We start from the raw sequence: 26,033 nt of genomic DNA, 5'->3' as shown, positions 1-26,033 counted from the left end.
GGAGTTTGAGGTTCAGAGCCCCCACCAGCATGGGACCCTTTCAAGACCTGAGAGGGGTCCCAGCTATGTGTTTACGTGGTCGTACGTTTGTGCATAATTTGCAGAAGGAGGGTATTTTAACCACAATTAAGACCCTGTTTCTTTCCTCTCTGACTTCCTGCAGGTACTTTTCCCACATATTGAGTGACACTAGAGTTGAGTTAAGGACTCAGTCATCCGGTTTCAGCAGGATTTGTTTCCATGATTTACAGTAACCTTTGTGTATAGTTAACTTACTGCTAGCCATCCTGTGCAACAATGGCTTCCAATGGCTTCCAGAAGTGTTCCTACCTCCACAGACTCACCATCATCATGACATGAAGGTCCCATCATGATGGGAACATAGCCTGCAGGATCCAGCCCCAGATGTGGGGAATGCTACAGCCATAAGTCATACAATGTTCAGAGCCAGAATATGGTCTATGAAATATTCTTTCAAAACTTAACAGCTCTTATAAAAGAATCTTAACAGAGGTTTTCTCAAATTTGACAATAATCTTAAAAGTTTACCAGACATGACCAAACACAAGTTGTCAAGCTGAAAAAAAATTTCCCATAATTATCCATAGTAAAAAGTAAATTTTGATCAGCCATGCTAGAAAACAGGTTGAATTACCCTTATTCTCTTTAGAAAACGGAATTATAAGATGCCATGTGAATAGGGCAATCAAAGAATATTCAGTCAAAAACCTTATGAAAAAAGAATTATAAATAAGTGTCAGGAAGTCAATTTAAAAAATAACGTTATTTTTCTGGATTTTGGGATGCTCGCGGTATTTGTCAGCATTTTAAAGATCACTACTTTGCAAAGGTTTACTTTTCTAAATAAATATTCCCATTTTCTTTAATTTTGTATTTGTAATTTTGTATCCTTTTTCTCAAAGAGGGAGCTAAAAGATGCAGAAACTGCAGGCCTTACAAAACCTGGGTCCACCCCTGATTATCAAATTACAGTATTTTATATTAATAACAATATTTAACAAGAATCTTCTAAGCACAGCAAAGAATTATAGTGGAAATATTATCCCTTTTCACTTTACATCATCCTCATTTTATCTCATCATATATATGAGATATAGAGAAAGAAATATAAATATATGTGGGTACATTGATAGATAGATATGAAAAAGTTTGAAATTTCCCATTCCCTTTTAAGCAGGAAACACTCCAAATCATTTCCGCTTTGTTGGAGAGGATGCATGCTCATAATAATGAAAATTAATTATTACTCTCGTCAGTGTGTGAAGGTGAGCAAGCTTCTGCTTGGACATAGAATTGCCATTTTTTGCTTTTGTCAAAGGAGTTACCTTTAGTGTCTTCCCTTTTAACCTTTAATCCCTTGGTCCCAGTGAAATGATTGCCTTGAAAACTAGATCAAAAGGCTATTTAACTGCATGTAAAATAAACGTAAGGCCACTCTGATTAGAGTAGCATGGGGCTCTCCTAACACCTCATCTGAACTTACAACACGACACCAGTGTGGGCTCTTCCCATGCATTCATTGGTTGTTTTGGTTCTCAGTTATGTTTCTAGAGTACTGATCTTTCTAGACAACTGAGTTACCAAAAGTGAGGTATTACTATAGAAGCCAGTGGAATTGGAACCAACCCTTACTGACGCCTGAGACTCTGAGGACTGCTGGAGGGGACAAAACAGCCACCCAGCCCGTTCTAGAGAGTCCTGTCTTATCACCCATGGAGGAGGCTGGAAGCAAGTGTTTGCCATCCTCCTTCCTCCCGTTTCTCTCCTCCCTGCCCCCCTACCAACGATGGAGGAGAGAATGCTGGTTAAATGTAAGTAGTATCGCAATGGTAGTAAGCCATCTTCCTGTCCCCACTAAGAATTCTAGAGCGTGGCTTGCACTTTGATGCACATCCAAAAGGCTTCCTAGAAAGTGCTTCTGAGAAGCTCAACATTTTGGTAGGATGGGAAGAGTTGGCAGGTGAACATTCACCAAGCATCTGCCGTGTGCCAAGACTGCACTGGCACCTTTACAACGCTGCCTCCTTTTCATCTTTACACAGGTAGATCTCATTTTCCCCACTTGGTAGATGAGGAAACTGACATTTAAAGGCGTTAGGTAACATGCCTAAGAGCCCATACTTCGTATGTGTAGAACTAAGATCGAAATTCAGCTCTTTCTGGAGTTAATCCCGCTGTCCGGTCACTACAGATCAAAATTAAGCAGTACAGTCTTTAATCATGCTGCAGAAGCCACAAGTACAGGAGTTCACAGTGTTTGTAAAATTCTCCTACTTCACCTTGTCCTGTGGTCTCCTGTGTACTTGTACACCATAGGACACCGTGTCCGTCTTTGGTTTTTGGCAGACCTGGATCTTCCAGAATGATCTTGGGCTCCGGAATACTTCCCACGGTGTGTTCTGTTTCTAATCAGCTCTAATTGGTCTCTTTCTCTCCTTTGCGAATTATGTTACTCTTCGCCTCCAGGCATGTGTCATTCAGAGAGTTCAACAATTCCTCCAGCCTCAGGAATGCATCAAAGCAAATCACATTGATTACTGCCATTTGGTTCTCTGGGCTCAACAGCACACTACCAGAGGGGAGTGAGGAGGAGATGACTCTGGAGAGAAAACGTTTGTCCTGAGATCCACTGGCCTGATTCTTCCAAGAGCAACTCCAAGAATTAGCAAGCACAGCATCACCGTCTTTCTCAGAGAAAGTATTATTTGAACAAAATTACACTGTGCTCTCTGGTATTGTGCCATGTTAAATTTCACCTAGATTAGTAAAAAGCACAAAGGGGTGATTGAATAGGGCAGGACTTTAATCTTGGCGCTATTGACATTTTAAGCTGAGTAATTCTTTATTAGGGCAGCAGGGGGCAGGATTCTTTGTAGGACATTTAGCACTTAGCAGCTTAGGATGCTAAGTAACATAGGATGTTTAGCCTGCAGCATCCCCCGCAATTGTGACAACCACAATTGTCTCCATACATTGCCCAATGTCCCCTAGGGGGCAAAATTATCCTGGTTGACAACCACTGGAATTGAGTGAAAAGGTATGTGTTGTCCCAAAATAGAGGTTTCCTGGCTCTGATGAGGGCTCTAGTAGGTCCACAGATCTGCAACCTATCAGCCCTCCATCTTCATGACCCCCAGCACACCATGCATGAAAATTGCTTTGACCATGGGTACTTCGAGTGTTTCCAAATGCATTTTTCCTGAGTAATGGGGAATATAGCTTTCCTAAAAACAATTCAATGAACCAAATCATACAAAGATCAAGTACGTGTAATGTAAACGCCACATTCACTGAATATTGAACCATCCTGTTCTCTGTATATCCAGGCACTTGACAAATAAAACTGAATACGAGGTTACAGTACACCAGAGAAGTTACCCACACATCAGACCAAACACACATTTATTTGCACATTATTATTCATGTAAGTTTTGTCCCTGTGCCATTTTCGGAATTGAATAACAGCATGGGGAGTAAGACATTTGGAGGTAAAGAGAAAAGTAATTCTCAGATGAGATTTGAAGAAACGGAGGGCTGAATTGGCAGGTCACTAGGTAAAGACCGGCATAATTTCGCATATTCCATGTGACTTGTAAGTCACACCAAATAAAACCATACGTATAAAACTAACATGCTTTCACAAACTTGTTGAATTCAGCCTGAGGACTGACTATATTCCGAGAGACAGAGAGAGCCATAAAAATTACTGCAATTGGGTTGGCCCAGAAGGGAATAAGAGACACTCATTTGTTCAATCACATCTGAGCTCCAAAACCTGAGGGATCACTTCATCAGGCAGAGGTGTCTGTTTTCAAAGACTGTTAGCCCCCCCCCCCACCGTTGAGCCCCCAGAACATAGTACCTGGAACTAGTGCATGCTCAGTAAAGTTCTCTCCTTTCTCCTCTCTCTTCTTGTACCTCCTCCTACTCAGTCTCACCTTCTTACTATTAGGATGATGACTGCCGTTATCATCATTATTTATACATTGACATAAATTGGTTTTATGATAGAAGCAAAGAGTCCTTATGGTCTCAATTCCTTAGGAATTTTCAGAATGTAGATTTAACTGAATGAGGGGTGTGCCTTTACTAGCCTGAAGGATGGCATTTTTCCTAATTTACTTATGGGAGTAAATTGGCACTGACAGCAAACTTTACTCATCCCCTGCTCGGTGAGTTTGGGTGAATTTGGTAGGAGATGCCAAATCCTAACATTTGGGAATTAAAGGGTGCCAAGACTGGGATACAGCATCTGTTACCAATAGCTAAACAAAGAATCAGGAACAGTGACGCTAATAAAATTTAGGATACAGCTGAAATTCTAGAGGAGACTCAAAGCTCCACTCCTGAGGGTGACTGGCTTGTGCAGAGGGGAGAGAAGTCTGAAAGCAAGACAGCAGCATGGGGCAGCTCAGTGTAGGGTCTGGTACCTTCCAGAAAGATCATGGGAAGGAGAATTTTCTAGGCTCCCCTTAATAATGCCTAAATGTCCCATGATAAATCAGCTAACCCTTGGTCAGCAGGGAAAAGGCATCTGAAGAAACTACTGCTCTCAGGATGATAGCATCATGTAGTGGCTCCCTTGGATCAGAAATGCCTGAAGAGGGAAAACTAAGGCACAAAGTGGGCTGTGCTGGGCTATCAAGGAAGGGGTGTCTACCTTCTACGAAAGGCTCCTTCTTCCCAGTAGACTAGAAGAATTCAAACACCAGGTTCTCATTGCTTATCACCATGGCTACATTTCAGCTATGGTGTACTCATAAAATTAGGAGCCCTAACCAATGAATTTAATTCCTCAAGCTTCCGGCCAGTACTCAGTCTAATAAATGTATGACCTTAAAAAAATTATAAGTTGTACGTGTCTTCTCCCCAACACTCCTCTCAGGCAAGGAGAGAATCATGGACTAATATACTTTTAGCCTAAAGACTACCTAATCCAGGATTTGCATGAAAGGTCAGAAACTTCCCATTGAGAATATATGACCTGGATTTAGGTGCTACAGGAAACATAGCATTAAATATCACTGAATTACACAGAGAAAAATGTTTCGTCTCAGGAAAGTGTGTATTCTTCTCTTGGGAAATGTCTGTTAAAGTCTTAGTTATTAATGTATTTCCAATTCCTCTCCAATAGCTGCTATCTTTTCAGAAAAGTGAGAGCAGGCCTCAGGCTCAGAGACTCCGCAGGCAATTGTGCTTAGCTGACTTTTTTTTTTTTTTTTTTTTTTAATTTTTTTTTTCAACGTTTTTATTTTTATTTTTGGGATAGAGAGAGACAGAGCATGAACGGGGGAGGGGCAGAGAGAGAGGGAGACACAGAATCGGAAACAGGCTCCAGGCTCCGAGCCATCAGCCCAGAGCCTGACGCGGGGCTCGAACTCACGGACCGCGAGATCGTGACCTGGCTGAAATCGGACGCTTAACCGACTGCGCCACCCAGGCGCCCCTGTGCTTAGCTGACTTTAACAGCACTGTGTTATTTATGTTAAATTTATTTTTGTGGCTACTTCCTATTTGTGCTAAGTGCTATTGCTATATTTATGGTTGCATGTAAATTGCCACCTTACATGAAGTTAAGTTAAAAGGAACAAATTTACTAGAAAGAAATTATGTTAAGGAAACAATGGTATCGAGTAATAGTATTGCTGATCCAAAAGTATGAAAATACAGTCATGGAACTGGCAAACAAATGACTAAATTTTGAGGAAAAACTGACCTTATTCCGACTCCTCATTTTAGAGATGAAGGGGTTCAGTCGGTTGACCATCCAACTTTGGCTTGGGTCATGATCTCCTGGTGAGTTTGAGCCCCACATGGGGCTGTCTGCTGACAGCAAGGAGATCCTCTGTCTCCCTCTCCCTCAGCCCCTCCCCCCTCTCAAAAACAAATAAACATTAAAAAAAAGAAAACATTAAAGATGATGAAACCATGACCCAGAGGGTTATATGGCTGGTCCAGATCACATAGCCAATTAGCAGCAAAGCCAAGATTCGGACTTAGGCCTCCTGTTGCCCAGTGTCATGGGTGATCATGTAGAGTGGATGCTGTCAGTGTGCCTCCTTGGTTCCCCCTTCAGGACTGAGGTACAAATACCACCCCACCACCCCCACCACTGGAGGGAAACTTAGTGACTAGCACCTCTCACCTGTGCCCTGCCTCTGGGAACGCTGTCAGGTAGAGTCTTTAAGGCCATGTCCCATATGTGGAAGCAGCCTGTGTCCAACTACTGGTCCCTGGTGCAGGGGCAGAGGTACAAGGGCTCACTCACCCTGCTGAAGAACAGGACAATTGCCAAAGGACCTTCCAAGTTCCAGAACTCCCTGTGGGATCAGACGGAGCCTTTGCTGTGGCTACACTGCATTTCAACTCCTCCCTCTGTCCAATCTTGCTTCCCTAACTCCCCCGTGTATGGACCCCAGGCACTCCTCCAGGAAACTCCTGCACACAAGTCTCTGTCTCCAAATCTGTTTCCCGGGAAACTGATAAAACATCATATTTCCTAGTTTATATTTTATTTATTTATTTTTAAATATTTATTTTTGAAAGAGAGAGAGCATGAGCGGGGGAGGGACAGAGAGAGAGAGGGGGACAGAGGCTCTGTGCTGACAACAGTGAGCCAGATATGGGGCTCAAACTCACAAACCGAGAGAGAGATCATGACCAAAACAGAAGTCAGATGCTCAACTGACTGAGCCACCCAGGCATCTTTTGCATTTCCTATTTTAAAGGAAAATATGAAGTTACTTATCAGAATACCATATCATTAAGGAGCACAGAGCAAAAGCAAGTAAATAGAACATTTTAAAATATATGTTTTTTAAGTTTATTTATTTATTTTGAGCGAGAGCAGGGGAGGGGCAGAGAGAGAGAAAATCCCAAGCAGGCTTCATGTTGTCAGCACAGAGCTCAACACAGGACTCAGTCTCACAAACCGTGAGATCATGGCCTGAGCAGAAATCAAGAATCAGATGCTTAACCCACTGAGCCACCCAGACGTCCCTAGAACATTTTAATTAGCTGTGGCCAGATTAGAATTTTATAACACATTGCCAAAGTCAGCTATAAAGCTTAAACAGCAAGAAAACAAATGGAGTATGATAATAGGTAACATATATGAGTTTGAGGGGGATTTTTTGGGTCAGAAATGAATCATCAGATCTCAAACAAGAGCATAAACTTCACCCATGGTGTCAGCTATAGATTAAGCTCTAAGTTTTGGAGTGGCAAGTGCAAATACAGAGATTTGGATATTCAGACAGTAATTTCCCAATATTGCTTTAAAGATATACCATTTTTTTTCAACTTTTATTTATTTTTGGGACAGAGAGAGACAGAGCATGAACGGGGGAGGGGCAGAGAGAGAGGGAGACACAGAATCGGAAACAGGCTCCAGGCTCTGAGCCATCAGCCCAGATGACGCGGGGCTCGAACCCACGGACCGCGAGATCGTGACCTGGCTGAAGTCGGACGCTTAACCGACTGCGCCACCCAGGCGCCCCAAAGATATACCATTTTAAAGGAACTTCCAACATGATTCCAAAAATGTAAAATGAAATAGAAAATAAGGTTTCCTCACCCGATAAATTCAACAAACAATAAAGTACTGCTAGGTGTTTCATGCAACACAGACTTGAGTAAGGTAGGTACTGTCTCCATTTTCAAGGAATGGATAGCATATTGAAGACTGGGGACTCTATCATTATCTCTTTAAATATCACTACTCCATTCTGTCCTGTCCTACAAGCACTTCAACTAAAGGTAAGTTGGATCTTCTCACTCTATCCTCTATGGCTCTTACCTGCCCTTCTGCATGCTCAATCCTTTTGACCTTTTGTGCTTTGTTCTGGATGATTTCTGATGACCTGATTTTCACTTCTTTCTTCAGCCACGTCTAAACCACAGTTAAACCTATCCATTGAGTTCTTTTTTTTTTTTTTTATTTTTTTAACATTTATTTTGAAAGACAGAGTACAAGTGAGGGAGGGGCAGAGAGAGAGGGAGACACAGACTCTGAAGCAGGCTCCAGGTTCTGAGCTGTCAGCACAGAGCCCAATGCAGGGCTCAAACTCATGACCGTGAGATCATGACCTGAGCCAAAGTTGGACACTTACCTGATTGAGCCACCCAGGCGCCCCAAACCTATCCATTGAGTTCTTAATTTAGGTTATATTATTTTTCAGTTCAAGAATTTCCATGTGGCTCCTTTTCAAATCTTCCATATCACTTTTGATGGATTATAGTTCACTGCCAAATTTTTCACACTTGATCTTAATCTCTTTGAATGTAGTAACCAAAGCTCTCTTACATTCTGGGTCTGATAATTCCAGTTTTTGGAGTGCTGGTGGGTCTAATACTGTCATATTGTTTCTGTGATATTTACTCATATGGACTTATTTCCCCTTGTGCCTAGTTTTCAAATTATTGGTATAATTTATGTAAGGCCTAGTATGACACTTTCTTCCACCAATGAGATTTTACTTTGTACTACCAGGCACCTAGAAGCTCTAGGGATCTGAGGTCACCTGTCTAATTCTTAAGATATTTCTAGGCCACCCAGACAAGGTGAAAAATGGGTCAATGTGAAGATTAGCTGGTGTTTAGTTTACCTTTACTTTTAGGAAGCAGCCCTTCAGGAATCAGCTCAAAAGGTAGGGAGTAGTTTTCCAGGGTCCCTACTCTTGACAAGTACTGTCTCAACTCTTGTACCTCTAGATGTGCAAGGCCACAGAATGTACATACAACTCAGTCTTTCCAACCACACCTTCCAAAACAGTAAATGCCTCCAAGGCAGAAGACCCAGAATTCTGCTCACCTCTCTGGGTTTCCCACCTCTCCTGACCTTAGTCCATTAAATGTTCATTATCTTATTAGAATATTAATGCTCTTCAGAAAAAGTATTCCTGTTTTATCCACACTTTTTTAATTGGGTCCAGTGCAAGGGTTGTTCTGAATTATCTAATCTATTACTCAGGAGCAGAAGTTCATGGAAGGTTAGAGATTGTTTCAGATTCCTCTTCTTCCAAAAGTACACTGGGCATGTTGTTATCTCTTTATTTATAATAATGCCCTATAATCATTTATTCATATGTTGACCCAAGCAGTCACATGGCATAAATTCTTATTCAAACTGTAGGCAAATCCTCTAAGATTTAATTGCTTGGTTTAAGTGCACGTGTATGCTTTCCCAGGCACAGGGTCTGCAACTTTTGGGAGATTCTTGAATATATATCTGGTTCCTCTTCATACCATGAGCTCTGGGAGGACAAGGACCATGTCATATTTATTTTGGGATTCCCAATGCCTAATAAAAGTTTGTTGACTAGATAAAGAACATCTATATTTATAACAAAGCAAAGAACAGATGATTTAAGAGAGAAGTACAGATGCTTCTGGGTTACCTCAGAGGGAGGAGAAATATCATCTACTCAGATTATCAGGAAAGGGGGTTTTTTAGAGGGAAAGTAACATTTCACTTGGTCTATCAAAGGTACTTATGATTTTTACAAGTATAGACCAGGTATAAAAGACCAGGTTGTGTTATGGAGGCAAAAATATTGCACCCAGTTTGGAAACATGAGGGGAATATCTCAATTGGATAGAATTGTGGGGGTTCCCTTATGCAATTAGAACTTTCCTCTACTGGGGCCCCTGGGTAGCTCAGTCGGTTAAGCATCAGACTCTTGATTTCAGCCTGGGTCATGGTCTCATGGTTTGTGAGTTCAAGTTCTACATCAGGGGCTAATAGTGCTGAGCCCGCTTGGGGTTCTCTCTCTCTCGCTCGCTCTCTTCCCCTCCCCCATTCACACACACTCTCTCTCTCTCAAAATAAATAAATGAAAACATTAGAAAAAAAAAAAAAAGAACTTACCTCTACTATTCTGACCTTAAAGAGCTCCATGGTATGAAACAAACCCAAATAAAGACCTTGAGAAAGTGAAATCTTATGGTGTGGTTTGTTACCCTGAAATTATTCACAAAATTTGCTTGTGCATTTATCTGGGGGAAAGTGTCTTTAGATTTCAATGCCATCAGAATGTGATCTATGATTCCCTGCTTCCTGGAAGAAAAACAAAAGAATTAAGAGATTGAGAATCATTGCCCTTTAATTAAAAAAAAAAAAAGACTACATATGAATTAACAAAAGTGTGTAGACACAGCTGAACATGTTACAGGTGCTGAGACTTCAGATCTTCCTCCAGAGACTTGAAGTAATGACAATAATGTGTTCTCAGCCAGTCACCCCAGAACAGAATGGTCCACAGAGCATTGGGGGACAGGTGTGACCACAGCATTCTGGATCTCATCCTTCCTGACATTAGTCATTAGCATTCAGGAGTCTTTCAATAGGATAGTGCATGGTTGATAATATTCTGAGAACCTTGCCACCCACTACCTAGTGCAGCCTCTGGAACAACAGAGTCATTCGATAAATGAACGAACCATAACAAGAGAGTCATAATATACCAACGAAGTAGATGATATTGCTGGGAAAATCTCCTAGCACTGAAATCTGAAAACTATCAAAATACAGAGGATGCTGGCCCAGGGGATTCAAGTCAAACAGAAAGTCAGTGGCAGCATCCAAAATCAGCTCCGGCCTCCTGAAACCCAGCCAAGAAACCTTTTTATGTTCATTTTAAATAAACATTTATGTCAAATGTAAAGCTTCCAAATATTATCAAGCAGAGCTCTATTGGATGCTATCGAACTGGGATCTTCCAGGAAAGAAATTTGAAGGATATAAATTTAACTGTTTTGCCGCATGCTGGTAAAGTGTGGTATGGCAGAGAAGCTCTAGGAAAGCAGCAGGACTTAAGAAAAAGAGAATGGTGCCAGGTTAAATTTAAACATCATTAAGTATGAGAGTGAGATCATGGGGAAAAGTATGTCTTATGGTCAAAAATAATCAATGAAAATTAAGGAATGCAGTTGTCGTGATGAGCACCAAGTGATGTATGGAATTATTGAATCACTATATTATACACCTGAAACTAATATAACACTGTATGTAAAAAAAATAATAATCCATGAAAGAAAAGTTTGAAGAGCTGACTGTTGAAATGTAACACATCTAACATCAAAGAATAAAAAACAAAGTCAAATTCAAGTGAAACCCTAGAAGAAAATGTACTTATATTTATTTAGTATAAGGTACATCCATATACTAAACTACTATATAATTACCACAAAATATTGAGCTGAATCTGTATGTGCTGCTTTGGAAAATGTTCAGTTAAACTGATATGTTGGAAAAGCAAATTGAACAACAGTGCGTTAAAATGATAGAGACATAGGTACATAGTTATAGAAATATACATATTGCCGCATGTGTATAACCATCTAAAAGAAAAGACAGCAGACCCTTGTGTGTTGGTCTTCAGGAATAGGACTTCATGGGGGGATTTTTATTCCCTATAATTTATATTTATATATTAATAAATTTTTATCATAATGATCTTGTATTACTTTTTTTCATTTCTATTATTGAAGTATAGTTGACATACAATGCTATATTAGTTTCAGGCATAAAACATAGTGATTCAGCAATTCGATACATTAAACAATGCTCTCAACATTGAGTGTAGTGACCATCTGTCGCCATACAACATTATCATACTATCATTGACTTTATTCCCTATGCTGTACTTTTTATCTCCATGACTTATTTATTTTATAATTGGAAGTTTATACGTCTTAATCCCCTTCACCTACATCGCTCATTCACCTAGCCCCTTCCTTGTATTACTTCCTTAATAAGGAAAAAAACTATTTAGTGGTAACAAGGACAGATAAAAGGAAAAGGAATGCTGTAGCCTGATGAGTAATAGCAATGAGTAATAGCAATCTAGAACCAAGCTGTGCCTGGGTTCAAGCCCTGATTCTCTTACTTATAGGGAGCAAGTGCCTTATGGTCCTCATCTGTACAATGAGGATAGTAATTGTACCTACCTTATAGGAGTGTTGTGAGATAACATGAAAAATGCTTAGAATATTTTCTGGCACAGAGTAAGTGCTCAACAAATGTAGGTGGCTCACAGCAAAAACACTCTTTCAATTTTAATACCCGTTTTTCTTCAAATATTATCATCTTAGCCTCTTCCTCATTGCAAAATTTTAGCTGTCACTTGGGGAATCTTTTTCCTTTAGAATATATATATATATACTAGATATAGCTATATATAGAATATATATATAGCATATATATATTCTAAAGGAAAAAGATATATATATATAGTATATATATATATTCTAAAGGAAAAAGATATATAGTATATATATATATAATATATATACTATATAATATATATAGTATATATGCCAGTACATGATATATACCAATATATATAAGGATGTATAATACATGTCTTATGATTTAATAATGAAAGTCAAGAACAAAATGAGATTTGCTTATAGCCTTTCTTTTATGAGAAATGAAAGATATCTGCATTGTCATAGGAACTACTTAGATTAATTCACGTCTTCAAAGGGATGGCATAAAGATGATTAGGATTCAAAAAAAAAAAAAGATGATTAGGATTCAGAAATGCAGGGCATTGAACTGTACTGATTGGTGCGACCCAGAAATTAGAGATGTTAACACCACTTGGAGTCTTTTTTCTTTTCTTTTGTTTTTGGAAAGGTGGGGAGAGAGCTCATGACTGGACATTTATTGGAGATGCTGCCTTCTCCCCAAGTCCCCTAGGGAAAGTTTCATCAGATACCCAACTATGAAATCTGACCTTGCCTTTCATCTGAAACCTAAGGCTAATGCCATCCTTATCACCACCTGGCGTCCTGATCAGAAGCAGAATGGATCTCGTGACCTCTAGGAAGAAACTCTTTCTAAACCTCCACATCTGTTGCTTACGTTCTTCCTTCCAATCAAGGACCAGAATTCATGTCTACTCAAGACCTGCAGACAGTTGGCAGAGTCATTGGCTAGTGGAATCCACTAAACAGAGAAATGACCCTAGGTTTCCAATAGAACTAACTTTGCAAGCACTTGGGTCAGAATAGTTTCAACATGCCAGAAGTAAGTTTCCAGACAAGGAGAAATTCAACACTCATGGACCAGCAGTGATTTAATGTAGCATTGGCCTATAGTCATCATTTCCCAAATATGCTCCATGGCTCTCTAATATCCTATGAGACACTAGTGGGGTTTTACCATAAAAACTATCCCATCCCCAAGATGGTTTGGAAATGCTATATATTATATCCCCAACTCAATATACCATGTGCATTTTATTATTCAATTAACAAACATTTATTGAGCACCTACTATGATTTAGATAGTGCTTTAGGCAGTAGAGATAAGGAGTGAACAAGACAAATGAGATTGCTACCCTGATGGAAGAAGGACGGGAGGAAACAAAGAATTATCAGAGAATATAAGTTCTATGCAGAGTCAAACTAGGGAAAGGAGACTTCGGGATCTGGTGGCTACTTGGGCCATCAAGACAAGTTCTCTTTGAGAAAGACAGATACCATATGGTTTCACTCTTATGTGGATCCTGAGAAACTTAACAGGAACCCATGGGGGAGGGGAAGGAAAAAAAAAAAAAAGAGGTTAGAGTGGGAGAGAGCCAAAGCATAAGAGACTGTTGAGAACTGAGAGCAAACTGAGGGTTGATGGGGGGTGGGAGGGAGGAGAGGGTGGGTGATGGGTATTGAGGAGGGCATCTTTTGGGATGAGCACTGGGTGTTGTATGGAAACCAATTTGACAATAAATTTCATATATAAATAAAAAAAAAAAAAAGACAAGTTCTCTTTGGGGGTGCCTGGGTGGCTCAGTCGGTTGAGCGTCCAAATTCAGCTCAGGTCATGACCTTGCAGTTCGTGAGTTTGAGCCCCGCGTCGGGCTCTGTGCTTACAACTCAGAATGGAGCCTGCTTCCGATTCTGTGTCTCCCTCTCTCACTACCCCTCCCCCACTCTCTCTCTTTCAAAAATAAACATTAAAAAATTTAAAAAAAAAAAAAAAGAGAAGTTCTCTCTGAGTAAAGGACATTTAAACTGAGAGCTGAAAGACATAAATGCTTAAAAAGATTTTAGAAGATTAATATTCTTTCAGTAAAGAAATCTAGTAAATTTATGACATTTCAAATCCATCTGTCACTAAGACCCTTTGTGAGAGCATTGGCATCCCAGAGAAACTGGTGTTCTATAGAACCTAGTTTGAGAAGTGCTTGTTTGACCATATCTTGTGCTGGTACTGCTGTTGGATGCAACCAAGTGGAGAACAGTTGCCTCTGAAACTGATTTAATACTGATAAAATGGCCTTGAAAGTCCACCCCTGCAGGGCTGATGGATACTACCACTATGTCCCCTAATACACAGAGAAGTGAAGGCAACAGCAGCAGAAATGACTTGGGATGTGGCTTCTAAACTGTGCATTTCAGGTTCTATAAGACTTGCCCCCAGAGGAACTCTGACATCCAGAGCATCATTTGGTATGATGCCTTGGCAAGAAGGATATCCTGGCTATTGAGTAGGACACCCATGGAAGATGAGGGGAGCTCCCCCACTCATGGCATTTTGTAGCTCAGCAGGCCCCCGCTGCACCATTCTCTCTTTCCACCCCACCTCCCACCTTTCTTACCAGGCTGATGCCCAAAGGCCTCTAGACTGCCTCATCAAACCACTGCCCACCGGCTAAATCTGGCCCTTTATTTTTGTAAATAAAGTTTTACTGGAACGTAGCTATGCCCATTCACTTGCATGTCATCTACAACTACAGCGACAGGACTGAACAGTTGGCGACAGAGGTCCTATGGCCTGCAAAACCTAAAAATTAGCTATCTGGCCTTGACTGAGTTTGCTGACCCCTGCCTTAGGCACTTGTTCTCCACCCTCTTGGCCAATCCTCCCAGCCTCACAGGGACAGTTGCTCTCCTTCCTAGGTAGGCCAAGTCGGAGGGGCGGGGGGACTGCATTTTCCCAGTAGACACTTACCACCTGGAAAAACTGGTTCAGATTCTTCTCGATGCCCTTGCTTTCCCTCAGAGAGTCAATACACCTGGAGATTGACACCTGTCAATACCACTGATGTCAGAGTCCCTCTGCTCAAATTGCAGCAATGCCACGCACTCACTTTGTGACAGTGAGAAATTTGTCAACCTCTCCAGTTTTCTGTTTTAGAGCTTTAAAATGAGGATGAGAATACTACTTGCCTCTTAGGGTTCCCTCAAGGACTAAATGATACAATGTGTGTGAAGGACTTTGCACAGCTCCTGACTGTTCAATAAATGTAAATTATTATTTTAACTATTACTATGAGGGGGACCACATGGGGGGAACCGAACACACAGAATGTGAATCCGACAAAGTCTCTCCATGCAAAGAATCTCAAGCCAGGTCCAACTACAAATATGGATTGAGCACATTTGGGCAAGGATGTGGAGGTCCAGAACTCTCACAAAGTAATGGTATTTACATGGCTAATAGGTGCTTATTTTGGAGCACCCATTCTTGAAAAGTGTTCTTTCCTACTAAACTTATTATCAGCTCCACTCCTGGATGTATACCCAACAGACTTGCATACCTGTGCTCCCAAAAACATGTACTAGAATGTTCACGACAACACTGTTTGTTAGAACCCAAAAAAGGAAACTACCCCAAGTATCATCAACTCTAGAAAGGACAAATAAATGGTGGCATATTCACATGATGTAATGCTCTTCGGCAATGAGAATATGAACAATCTGCCACTACAGGCAGCCACATGGAGGAAGTACAGAATGCTGAGTCAAAAGAGGATTGGCTGCAGTGCTCTGTTTATATGAAGTACAGAGCATGCACGACTAATCTGTGGTGTTAGAAACCAGGCTAGTGGCCACAATGGGGGAGAAGTGACTGAAGGGGGTTAAGAGTAATGGAGTTTACCATTACTTCATCTGGGCACTAGCTATGTGGATGGATTCAGTTTGCAAAAAAAATTATTTTAAAAAAGGAAAGAAAGAGGGGAAGGAAGAAAAATGGGAGGGAGAGAAAGAAGGAGGGAGGGAGAGAGGAGGGAGGAAGGAAGGAAGGAAGGAGGGAAGGAGAAAGAAGGGAGAGAGGGAGGGAGGGAAGAGGGAGGAAGGACAGAAAGGAAAAATATGTACTGAGCACATACTTTGTACCATTGTTTGCTTCCATGTCCTTTGTTCCACTTATTCTTTTTTTTAAGATTTATTTATTTATTTTGAGAGAGAGAGAGAGAGAGAGAGAGAGAGAAAGCAGGAGAGGAGCAGAGAGAGAGGAGAGAGAGAATCCCAAGCAGGCTCCACTTTGTCAATGTAGAGCCTGATACAGGGCTCGATCCCACAAACAATGAGATCATGACCTGAGCCTAAATCAAGAATCAGACACTTAACCAACTGAGCCACCCAGGTGCCCCTGTTCCACTTGTTCATTTATTCCCAGCATCTCTGCTATTAATCTCTCCCTCATCCTACATACACACCCTTTTCTCTAACAAGAGTGTGGCTTGGAGATCTATCAATTTGAAGTGACATTTTATCACTCATGGAAAAAGTATGGATCCCACCAACCCTCAACTTCCTTCACTTCAGGTTTGACAAAAGGATCTGGAGGTCACACCCGAGAGGGTGCATTTCTCCCCAGCCTGCTTGAGTTGTAGATACCTGTTCCGCCCTTACAGATACAGTAACTGGCAACCCAGACCAACTTCCCCTCCTTGGTTACAAATGTCCCCAACTCCCAGGGCCCCAACTAAGACTATTTAGCTTTTGTAAGAGTGGTTCCATTAGAAAACATCATGCTAGGTGAAATAAGCCAGACACAAAAGGACAAACACCATTAAAGTCCATTCATATGAAGTACCTGGAATAGTCAAATTCACAGAGACAGAAAGTACAGGGTGGTTGCCAGGAGCTGGGGGAGTGGGAAATTAGTGTCTAATGTGTACCAAGTTTCCAGTTTGGGGAATTGAAAAAGTTCTAGAGAAGGATGGCAGTGATGGTTGTAAAACAACACGAATATACTTAATGCCACTGATCGCTACGCTTAGAAATGATTAAGACGGTAAATTTCATGTTATGTATATTTTACCACCATAACAAAAAAAAAGAGTGGTTCCAGTTTTAGTAACTGAGTAAATTGTAGAGTAAATGTTGCCGGGTTACAGATTCCTACTGTGGGTGTGGGTCTCTCTGTTGGCCATTTGCTTCAACACATCATCAGTAATGCCAAATTTCCAATTGCATCTCAAAGCAATGCTGGCCCCATGTCCCTCTGCCCCTGCCTTGTGGAGGTGGGTGTTCAAGGAAGCAATCAGATCCAGAATCTGGGCTCAGGGAATAGAAATGCCAACTGCTCTCAATTCCCAAGTGAGGACAGGACTTTTCAACTCAATGCTGGTCTTTGGAATATAGCCATGTGATCGGAGCTGCTTTGACACAAGAACATTTGAATGCTGCCTCTAACATAATTTGTTGCTTCCAAATTACAAAACGAGAGAGAGAGAGGAGAGGGAGAGAGAGAGAGAGAGAGAGAGAGAGAGAGAGAGAGAGAGAGAGAGAAATGTTTAAAACAGTTCTCCTTTCCCAATCCCTGAGCTTCAATTCATCCCAGGCTTTCTCCCAGGGTGGAATTAGGAAGAGAAATAGGCTTAGTTTGGGGTGAGATGCAGAATTGAGTTAGGTGACAGGAAAGGTCTGCAGGTTGGGGCTGGAGGCTGGGGACAGGATAGGAAGAGGACCAGGGACAGAAGGCAGGTCAGGGATGGGGAGGTTGAGGGGAACACATCACATTACTTGACAAGAGAAAGCAGTGACACCTTCATGTCAAAAGACCCGCTGTCCAATTAGCTTAATTTTTTTTGCTGTTTATTTTGAGAGAGAGACAGAGACAGAGAGAGCACTAGCAGGGAAGGGGCAGAGAGAGAGACACACACAGAATCCAAAGCAGGCTTCAGGCTCTGAGCTGTCAGCACAGAGCCTGACGCAGGGCTCAAACCCACCAATTAGCTTTAGAACTGTTGCCTTGGCTGAATGTCCTGTGGCCACCACCACCCACATTTAGGGATAGGCAGCCATCCCCAAGGGCATGGTTAGATCTGAAGTTTGCACTCAAGACTCTCTAGCATTTTGGCAAACTTACATTTCTATCTCCTTTCTTCTTCTTCATGTACTTTCAGTTTTAATCAAACTCAGTGCCAAGGCAAGTCCTGAATCCTCTCCACACTTTTTGGGCATGGGGAAGATCACTGAGCACCCTCCCCACTCTGGGAATCATACCTTCCCCTGCTGAAATCTGACCCATTTTACAAGGCTTTCCCTGAACCTCCAGCCAAGAGGAGTTTCTTTTCCCAACTTCTATAGAATTTTCTTTTGATGTTTACCTTCACCATGGCATTCATTGCATATAGACCTGCTCTACAAATATTTTTATCCTCCTACGTTTTCATTTTAACATTGTATTTTCATGGGAGCAGGGACTGTTTTTAATTATAGTGATTGCTATTTATCGGACACATACCACCATGCTTAGCTCTTTACATGCATTTTTCTCTAAACATATAATAAGCCTATGAGTAGGAAGAGTAATTCTCATTTTTGAGATGAGAAAAAATTCAGGAAAGAGAAGTTCAATAGTTTCTCCTCAGTCACAAAAGTTTCACCTGGCTTAGCCAAGATCCAATGACCTTGCTCTTCTTAACACGTCATCCTACCAAATAGTCTCCTCTGGATCTCTTCTAGCACACAGAAAGCTATAGAGGCATGGATGGATGGATGGATGGATGGATGGATGGATGGATGGATGGATGGATAAATGGAAGGATGGAAAGATGGATGGAGTGATAGATGGAGGGAAAGATGGATGGATGGATGGATGGATGGATAGATGGATGGATGGAGTGATAGATGGAGGGAAAGATGGATGGATGGATGGATGGATGGATGGATGGATGGATGGATGGATGGAAAGACAGATGGAGGGATGGATGGATGGAAAGATGGAAAGATGAATGGAGGGATGGATGAAGAAATGGATAGAGGGATGGATATTAAAAATATCTAATTGACCCAAATCAAAAGTGTTACCTTCCTTTATCAAGAGTTATTTACCCACATAACAAAACAATACATGGAAGATTTTAGTTCTAAATAAAACTCCCCCTTTCATAGAGAATCCATACACCTCAATCTTCAGTTTCCATCAGGCTAAAGTAGTGCCCTCAAACAAAGAATGACTGGGCATTCCCTAGGTCATGTAAGCAATGTAGTCCAGTGGAAGGACTTTGGAGTGACAAGATATGCTTCACATCCTTCTTCTAGGGATTTGCTAAGTTTCTGTCATGGACCCTTAAGCATCCTAATCTTCCCTTGAGGGTCAGTGTCCTCCTTTATAAGACAGAACAACCACACCTCCCTCACAGGTGGCAGAGTGATGTTAGGTAATGAATGTGAAAACTTGGCAGAGAGCATACCCTTAATAAATGTTCATTTTTTTCCAATCTCTAATTCCAAAGAACTTAAGTAGCTGTGAAAGCAACAGTTTCTTGAAAAACAAAACACCGAATAAAGTTTTCTCTCCAGTTCCATCTCAGCATACGCCCACACATCACCATCCTCTTCATGCCCTAGTTTGACCGGCACCAAGTACTCCTTAGACACGGATGCTAATTCTTGCCCACTTTGTTCCTTTTTCATTTGATGCATGTTCTTACGGGATTTTTCTTTTTCTTAGCTTCTACTGGTGCTTGAAATTAAAACAGACTTCAGTTTGTTTTCATGTTTGTGTTGCGGTTGAGGTAGAGCTCTCCAAAACCCTCAGTCTCAGACTCCCCAAAAGAGATAAATTCTGTGATCTCTAGAAAGTGTACAACAGTGCTTGCTACCTAAAAGGAAAAATCTCCCCTTGATTTGTCCAAACCTTTCTGTTTATGTCCAGAAGGAAAGCTCCATTTCTGTGCCACCTGGCCCTTTTGATGTACAATAGATGGAGATCCCCACATCTTCCGCACAGAATTCTAGAAAGGAAATTTCCAAGCACATGTTTTGAAACACAACTCCCAAGAGTTGTGAATGAAACATATCAATCACCGTTTTTTTCACTCATCCCCTCTTTGCAGCCCAGGGGCTGAAATCACCTGTTGTCTTGGAAATAATCCTTGGAAGAAGAAGTCCAAGGGGAAAAGTAAAGTTGTGGTCCCATCCGGGTTTTCTATTATCTTAGCTTAATACTAAGATTATATTAGCTTAATGCTAACTCAAGACAGGAAGCTTCACATCCTGCAGCCTGGTTCACAATCCATAATAGATAATGTTCCTGGAGCCCAAGTTGAGAAAAGGAGTTCACTGTGCACATTTGGCAACGATGCCAACCTAGAATTCAGTTTGAGCTATAACATAAAATAATAAAGTACAAATGCAAATAGCAAAACTGTGCCCACATTGCGGCTCAGAGTGTGCCAAAGCTGACCGAATAATGATACATTTTTCATGTGTTGATAAGGGATTTAATTGGCATGTTGTAGGATGCCTCCGGGTGAGGGCTCACGGCATCAGAGCTGGCGTGGAGCCCACATCCTGCTACCCTGGCAGCTCCCCATCCTTCCCATTAGCTCAACCCACATGGAGACATGCGAGCGGGACAGAATGAGACACCTCCCTTTTACCCAAGTATACTGGAGCCCACCCAGGGAAAAAAGCAGGGCAGGTTGATGAAAAGGGTAGGCTAGTGTTCCCAGCTTCTCCACTGTGACTCGACTGGGGAAGTCATAAAAACTACAGGCATTTGAGCAGTCATTTATAGTTTACAAACACTTTTCAAATGGATTCTCTTAATCCTCGCACAAAGCACTGAGGAACATATTTTTATTGTCTTCTTTTTATAGATATAGAAATGAAGGCTCAGAGAGGTTGAGGGACTTGCCCAAGGACATACAGCTGGTAAGTGCCAGAAATGGGGACGGGGTCCAATTCTTTCTGTCTCTCACACCTGCGCTGTGGGCTGCCTCTTCCCTCACCCAGGCCCTCGAGACTCAATCTGATTTTCTGCCTCAAACCCCAGCTGTGAATCAGGGACTTGGAAAATGTCTGGGTAAAAATCTGATTCTCATACCTTCAGGACAGAGGTAAGCTGTACATAAACTGAGGTAGGAAAAGTCACCTCTCCCTTTCACATTTGCACAGCAAAAGGTAACAGGTGGAAACTGACTATTCCTTCATGACCTGGTTTTATTATTGTGCCCCCCAAAGGCAGAAGTGGTGATGTTCTGGGATGGGGATTTCTACTAACATGTCATGGGGACATTTGTCATTTCTGTGCTTGCTTTTTCTGTTTATCTGTTCTCCTTCTCTTTCTCCCTTCCCTTGGCAATGTTCTGGGGTGCTCCCGAAAGACACAAGGAACTCATACTGAGCTCACATCCTGCTCAGACATAACCACTGTCTTCCTCAGAGGTTTGAGAAGCAATACAAAGCCTTCTATCAGCTTCATGCATGAGGAAGGAGGTACTGGCTTGAATTAATAAGAACTTCGGGATTTCCCAATCAAAAGCATTTTGGCAATCCAGAAAGCTGGCAGTCCTCAAGGGTAGAGCATCAAACCCATTGTGAAACATCATTCCACAGAACGTCTGCTCTGGGTTCTCTTTTTTAAAAGTATGTCAGAGTTCTAACTAATTGTCAAGACAGGAACAGGCCTCATGGAGACACTTTGAGAGGGCTGGGCCAGGAACCCAAATCAATTCTACAACTAGATTCTGATCAGCCAAGCACACAGGGGAAGCATGTTCCGGTTATTTTAATGTTCTGGTTAATTGGGAACTAAGTAGGGTATATTGAACATAATTAAATCTTTCTTTGATGATTGAGAATCTTGCATTGCCCTGGAGCGATCATTCTAAATATCAATTATAAATCCCCACTGGTGGGAATACAGGAGATTGAGTTGAACCTGCAGTGACTTCCGGCACCAACTGCAAATTTACTTTGAGGTCCACTCCCACCCACCCCCCCCATACTTCTAGCCCAGATGCATTCTTGCCTTTTATGCATCAGATAGAATGAGTCAAAAGACTATAAGTCAACCCGATATAGAAGTTCTTTGGTGCTAGTCTCAGTTTCTCTATCAAGGAGTTCTATGACCTTGGGGAAGCTATTTCACTTCTGAGACTCAGTTTTTTTGTCCACTGGAAGGTTGGATTTATTGGTTCTTAGATTTTTTTAGGGATACAGATTTCCTTAAGAATCAGAGGAAAACTAAGACAGCTTTTCAGAGCCGGGGAAAATGAACGTAAGGACAAAACATTTCCACTCTAAATCAGGAGATGGGGTCATGGGGTCCCTGAAGCCCATCTTCTGGAGAGGCCTGTCTATGGACTTCAGGTCTAGGATCCTGAATCAAAAGACCTCTCAGTCTTTGAGCCCTGGCATTCCCAGAATCAGGTTAAGTGCAAGCATCTACCCAAGTCTTAGGGCAGTGGTTCTGGCCCTTAACTGCACAATGAATCCACCTAGGGAGTTTGCTCCAATCAGGTTCAGGTTGCTCCCCAGACCAATTAAATCCAAATTCTGGTGAATGGGTCCCAGGCATCACCAATCTCTAACACCCTGCAGGTGATTCTAGTGCACAGACAAGTTTGCAAACTACTACTCTAGGACAAGAATTCTCACAACCAGGAGTGAACAGAATCACACAAGGGGAGGCAGCTTCCCAGGCCCCTGCCCCTGGGGATTCCAATTCATTCTGGCCACATCCCACCCGGGAAGACGCACTCGTAGCAGGCATCCTAGGCAGTTCTGATGCAGACCCCTCTTTGGGAAGCCCTGTGGTAGGCATGGAGCAGAGGAAGCCCAGAGGAGTCCTCTCCCCTGCTCCCCCTTTTCCTTCCATGTTGTTCTAGGTGATCCCCACGGCTCTCCTGCCAGGCCTTCATTTGCCAGACACACGTTTTCTCCATCTTGCCCATCTCTAGCAAACCCAGATCTTTCAGCCCGAGCCTCTAATCCCATCAGGTTCAATAATTGTAGTGGAGCACACTCATCGACATGGTTGTAGTTAATATTTAAAGACCATAGCATCACTTAGGTCAGCCTCAAGGTGAGAGCTGCTGCTGGCTCCTGTGTGCTCTTGCTGGTTGGCAAACTGGCCACTGGTGCCAGAGAGGACTCTGCGGGAGCACAGCTCCAAGGCAGGCTGGCCGGCAGAGACCCAGCCTGCTGGGCCCCACACCCCTCCACCCCTTCCTACCTGAAGCGTGCGCAGCAGGACCTGCAGCCCACTGGCTTCTTGTTCGGCCATCCCTTCCTTGGGTCTTGGGGAACCGGCTGCCTGCGGCCAGATCGGGGCTGGAGAGGCAGCGGCTGCCAAGCTGACCTCGCTGCCCACCTCGCGGGAGCCTGCTGCACGGAGGCCTCAGCTGCACATGCTGCTGAGTGTGAAGTCACCGCGCTGCAACCCTAGCCCTCGGCTCAGGCGCAAATGCCCCCCGACTCCCACTGTGGGGATTAGGTGAGCCCCGGCCTGGGGAGGGCTGAGCATTTGGGCATGGGGGTGGAGAGGGCACCAGCGTGAGTCACTCACCCACCTCCAGGCCCACGCAGGAGCCACCCTGGATGGCTGACAGGCATTCCCAGCTGACCTGGTCAGACTCCCTGCAGAGGCTCGCTCGGCCCTCCCCGCTTGTCCCCTCCCGTTATTTTGGTCTGTTGCCGGCTCCCGGGTAACAGGAGACCCAAGGCTGCTTGCACAACCATGCAGGCAGGGCACAGAAGCCCAGGGCCCCCTGAGGTCCCAGGCTCAGGGACTGGAGCTCTGGCCGAGAAGGAAATAACTGCTGTGGACATCTACAAGCGGGGTCCCTTACGTAACCTATTATCTCCCACCGCACCCCGATGGAGGACAGTCTGTTAGTACCCCATCTTTGTTTTCAAATGAGAAAACCGAGGCGCGGAGGTGTTAAGCCCTAAGAAAACAGCTCTCAAAGAGACAAGCTGGCCCTGAGGCACAGGCACTAACCATAAAGCCATCCTGCCTCCTCCTGTTGCAAACACAGTGATACAGGTAACGGAGCTCCACGCACCTGCCTTGCCTGAGTGTCCTCAGGACCAATGTGGGATCCGTGATCTCTTTCTGTGTCCTCCGCTTGAGTGTGTGAGAAGGGTTTTAGTGGCTAATTGGTCACCCAATCCTTCTCCCCATGTCAACACCTAACAGTCCGTTAGGTGCCAGATTTTCAGAATGTGGTTGGGTGCCTCACCGGGAAGCCTGTTAGACCCCACCACAGACCTCGGGAATCAGAGTCTACGTTTTCCCAAGATCCCCAGAAGAATCAAAGCTGGTTAACAAACTTACCATAGCGGCACCGGGGTGGCTCAGTCAAACACCCGACTCAATTTCAGCTCAGGTCATAATCTCACATTTTGTGGGTTCAAGCCCTGCATCAGGCTCTGCGCTGACAGGGCAGGGCCTGCTTGGGATTCTCTCTCTCTCCCTCTCTCTCTGCCCCTCCCCACTCATTCATGCTCTCTCTCTCAAAATAAATAAACTTAAAAAAAATTACTAGCAGATTAAAGTTTGGGAAGCCCCTGGGTTTTGTTTTTTTGTTTTTTGTTTTTAATATATATATTTTTAGGGTGCCTGGGTGGCTCAGTCAGTTAAGCGTCCAACTTCGGCTGAGGTCATGATCTCACGGTTCGTGGGTTCGAGCCCCACATCGGGCTCTGTGCTGACAGCTCAGCGCCTGGAGCCTGTTTTGGACTTGTGTCTTCCTCTCCCTCTGCTCCTCCCCCACCCATGCTCTGTCTCTCTCTCTCTCTCTCTCAAAAATAAACATTAATATATATATATATATATATATATATATATATATATATATATAATACATTTTTATTGTTGAGAGAGTATGAGTGGGGGAGGGGCAGAGAGAGCCGGAAACAGACAATCCCAAGTAGGCTCTGTGCTGACAGAAGAGCGCCCGACGCAGGGTGTGAACTCATGAGCTATGAGGTCGTGACCTGAGCTAAAGTTGGACACTTGGGGCACTTGGGTGGCTCAGTCGGTTGGATGACCCACTTCGACTCAGGTCATGATCTCACAGCTCATGAGTTCGAGCCCCACGTTGGGCTCTGTTCTGACAGCTCAGAGCCTGGAGCCTGCTTTGGCTTCTGTGTCTCCCTCTCTGTCTGTCCCTCCCCTACTCACACACTGTCGCTGTCTCTCTCAAAAATAAAAAATATTAAAAAAAAAACTTTTTAATTTAAACTCAGATACTCAACCGAATGAGCCACCCAGGCGCCCCCAGGAAGCCCCTATTTTGACCATATTGATTACATTGCCAGGACAGCCTGTGTATTTGATGTCTGACAGTTTTCACCCCAATAACTGGGGGCCAGCAGACACACAGCACAACTTCAGGGTGTGAAATTGGAGAGTGAGCTCACTGAGGTTCATGACCGACTGAGAGCACAGCTAGACAGAAAGATCTCGGCTCACAGCCAACTCCCCCATGCAGAGATTGGGGAGCTTTCGTGAGCGTCAAAGCATCCAGCCAGCAGCTGTGCAAGCACAGTTGTGACAGAGGGAAGAGAGTGCATTTCATGATCTTCGTTGGCCTAAATGTCCTAAAGTCCTGAGTCAGGAGTCAGCACCTCAGACATTCTCTCCTCAAAGCCAGGCCTGGCCAAGCCCTCAAATTCAAGGACAAATGCATGTGGTTCCTGCCTTCCGGAAACTTCTACTTATAATGGCTTTAAATGTGAGAACTTCCACCGAACTGATTGTGACATCTCATGTTTACTCAGTGGGGGTGGGGGTTGAGCCTCTCTTGTCTCCTCACACTTTCTACCTCCTTCAATGGCAGGAGGGAACAAATGAAGACCCCTAAGGATTTCCACCTTCTGTGAATGGTGGAGCTTTTCAGGGACCATGATCTATGATCTTCTAGGGTCTAGGGGCACAGGGAGAAGTGAACAGTCCCCATGTGATTATCTTAATGGCAGATTCTTCCATTCCTCAAATGCAGTATAAAGAAAAGGGAAGGGTGGGGGGAATAAAA

At 43.0% G+C, this 26,033-nt stretch overlaps 1 protein-coding gene across 2 annotated transcripts in view; it reads right to left on the bottom strand.

The window, feature by feature from the left end:
- AGBL1 (AGBL carboxypeptidase 1) overlaps window positions 1-23,634 on the bottom strand; it is an 862,602-nt gene extending 838,968 nt beyond the window's left edge. For both annotated transcript variants that reach the window (XM_086711500.1, XM_025918486.2), the window contains exon 1: window positions 23,228-23,634. In XM_086711500.1, the coding sequence (XP_086567626.1) occupies window positions 23,228-23,278 (51 nt within the window). In that variant the 5' untranslated portion in view covers window positions 23,279-23,634. The remainder of the gene's footprint in view (window positions 1-23,227) is intronic.
- Between the last annotated feature and the right edge of the window lie 2,399 nt (window positions 23,635-26,033).

The sequence above is a fragment of the Puma concolor genome, chromosome B3, assembly GCF_028749965.1.
Source record: "Puma concolor isolate L17-30 chromosome B3, mPumCon1.1.hap2, whole genome shotgun sequence".
In the NCBI taxonomy this organism is placed as follows: Eukaryota; Metazoa; Chordata; class Mammalia; order Carnivora; family Felidae; genus Puma; species Puma concolor.
Note: the sequence above shows the minus strand (reverse complement) of the source record. Positions and strands in the feature narration are given on the sequence as shown.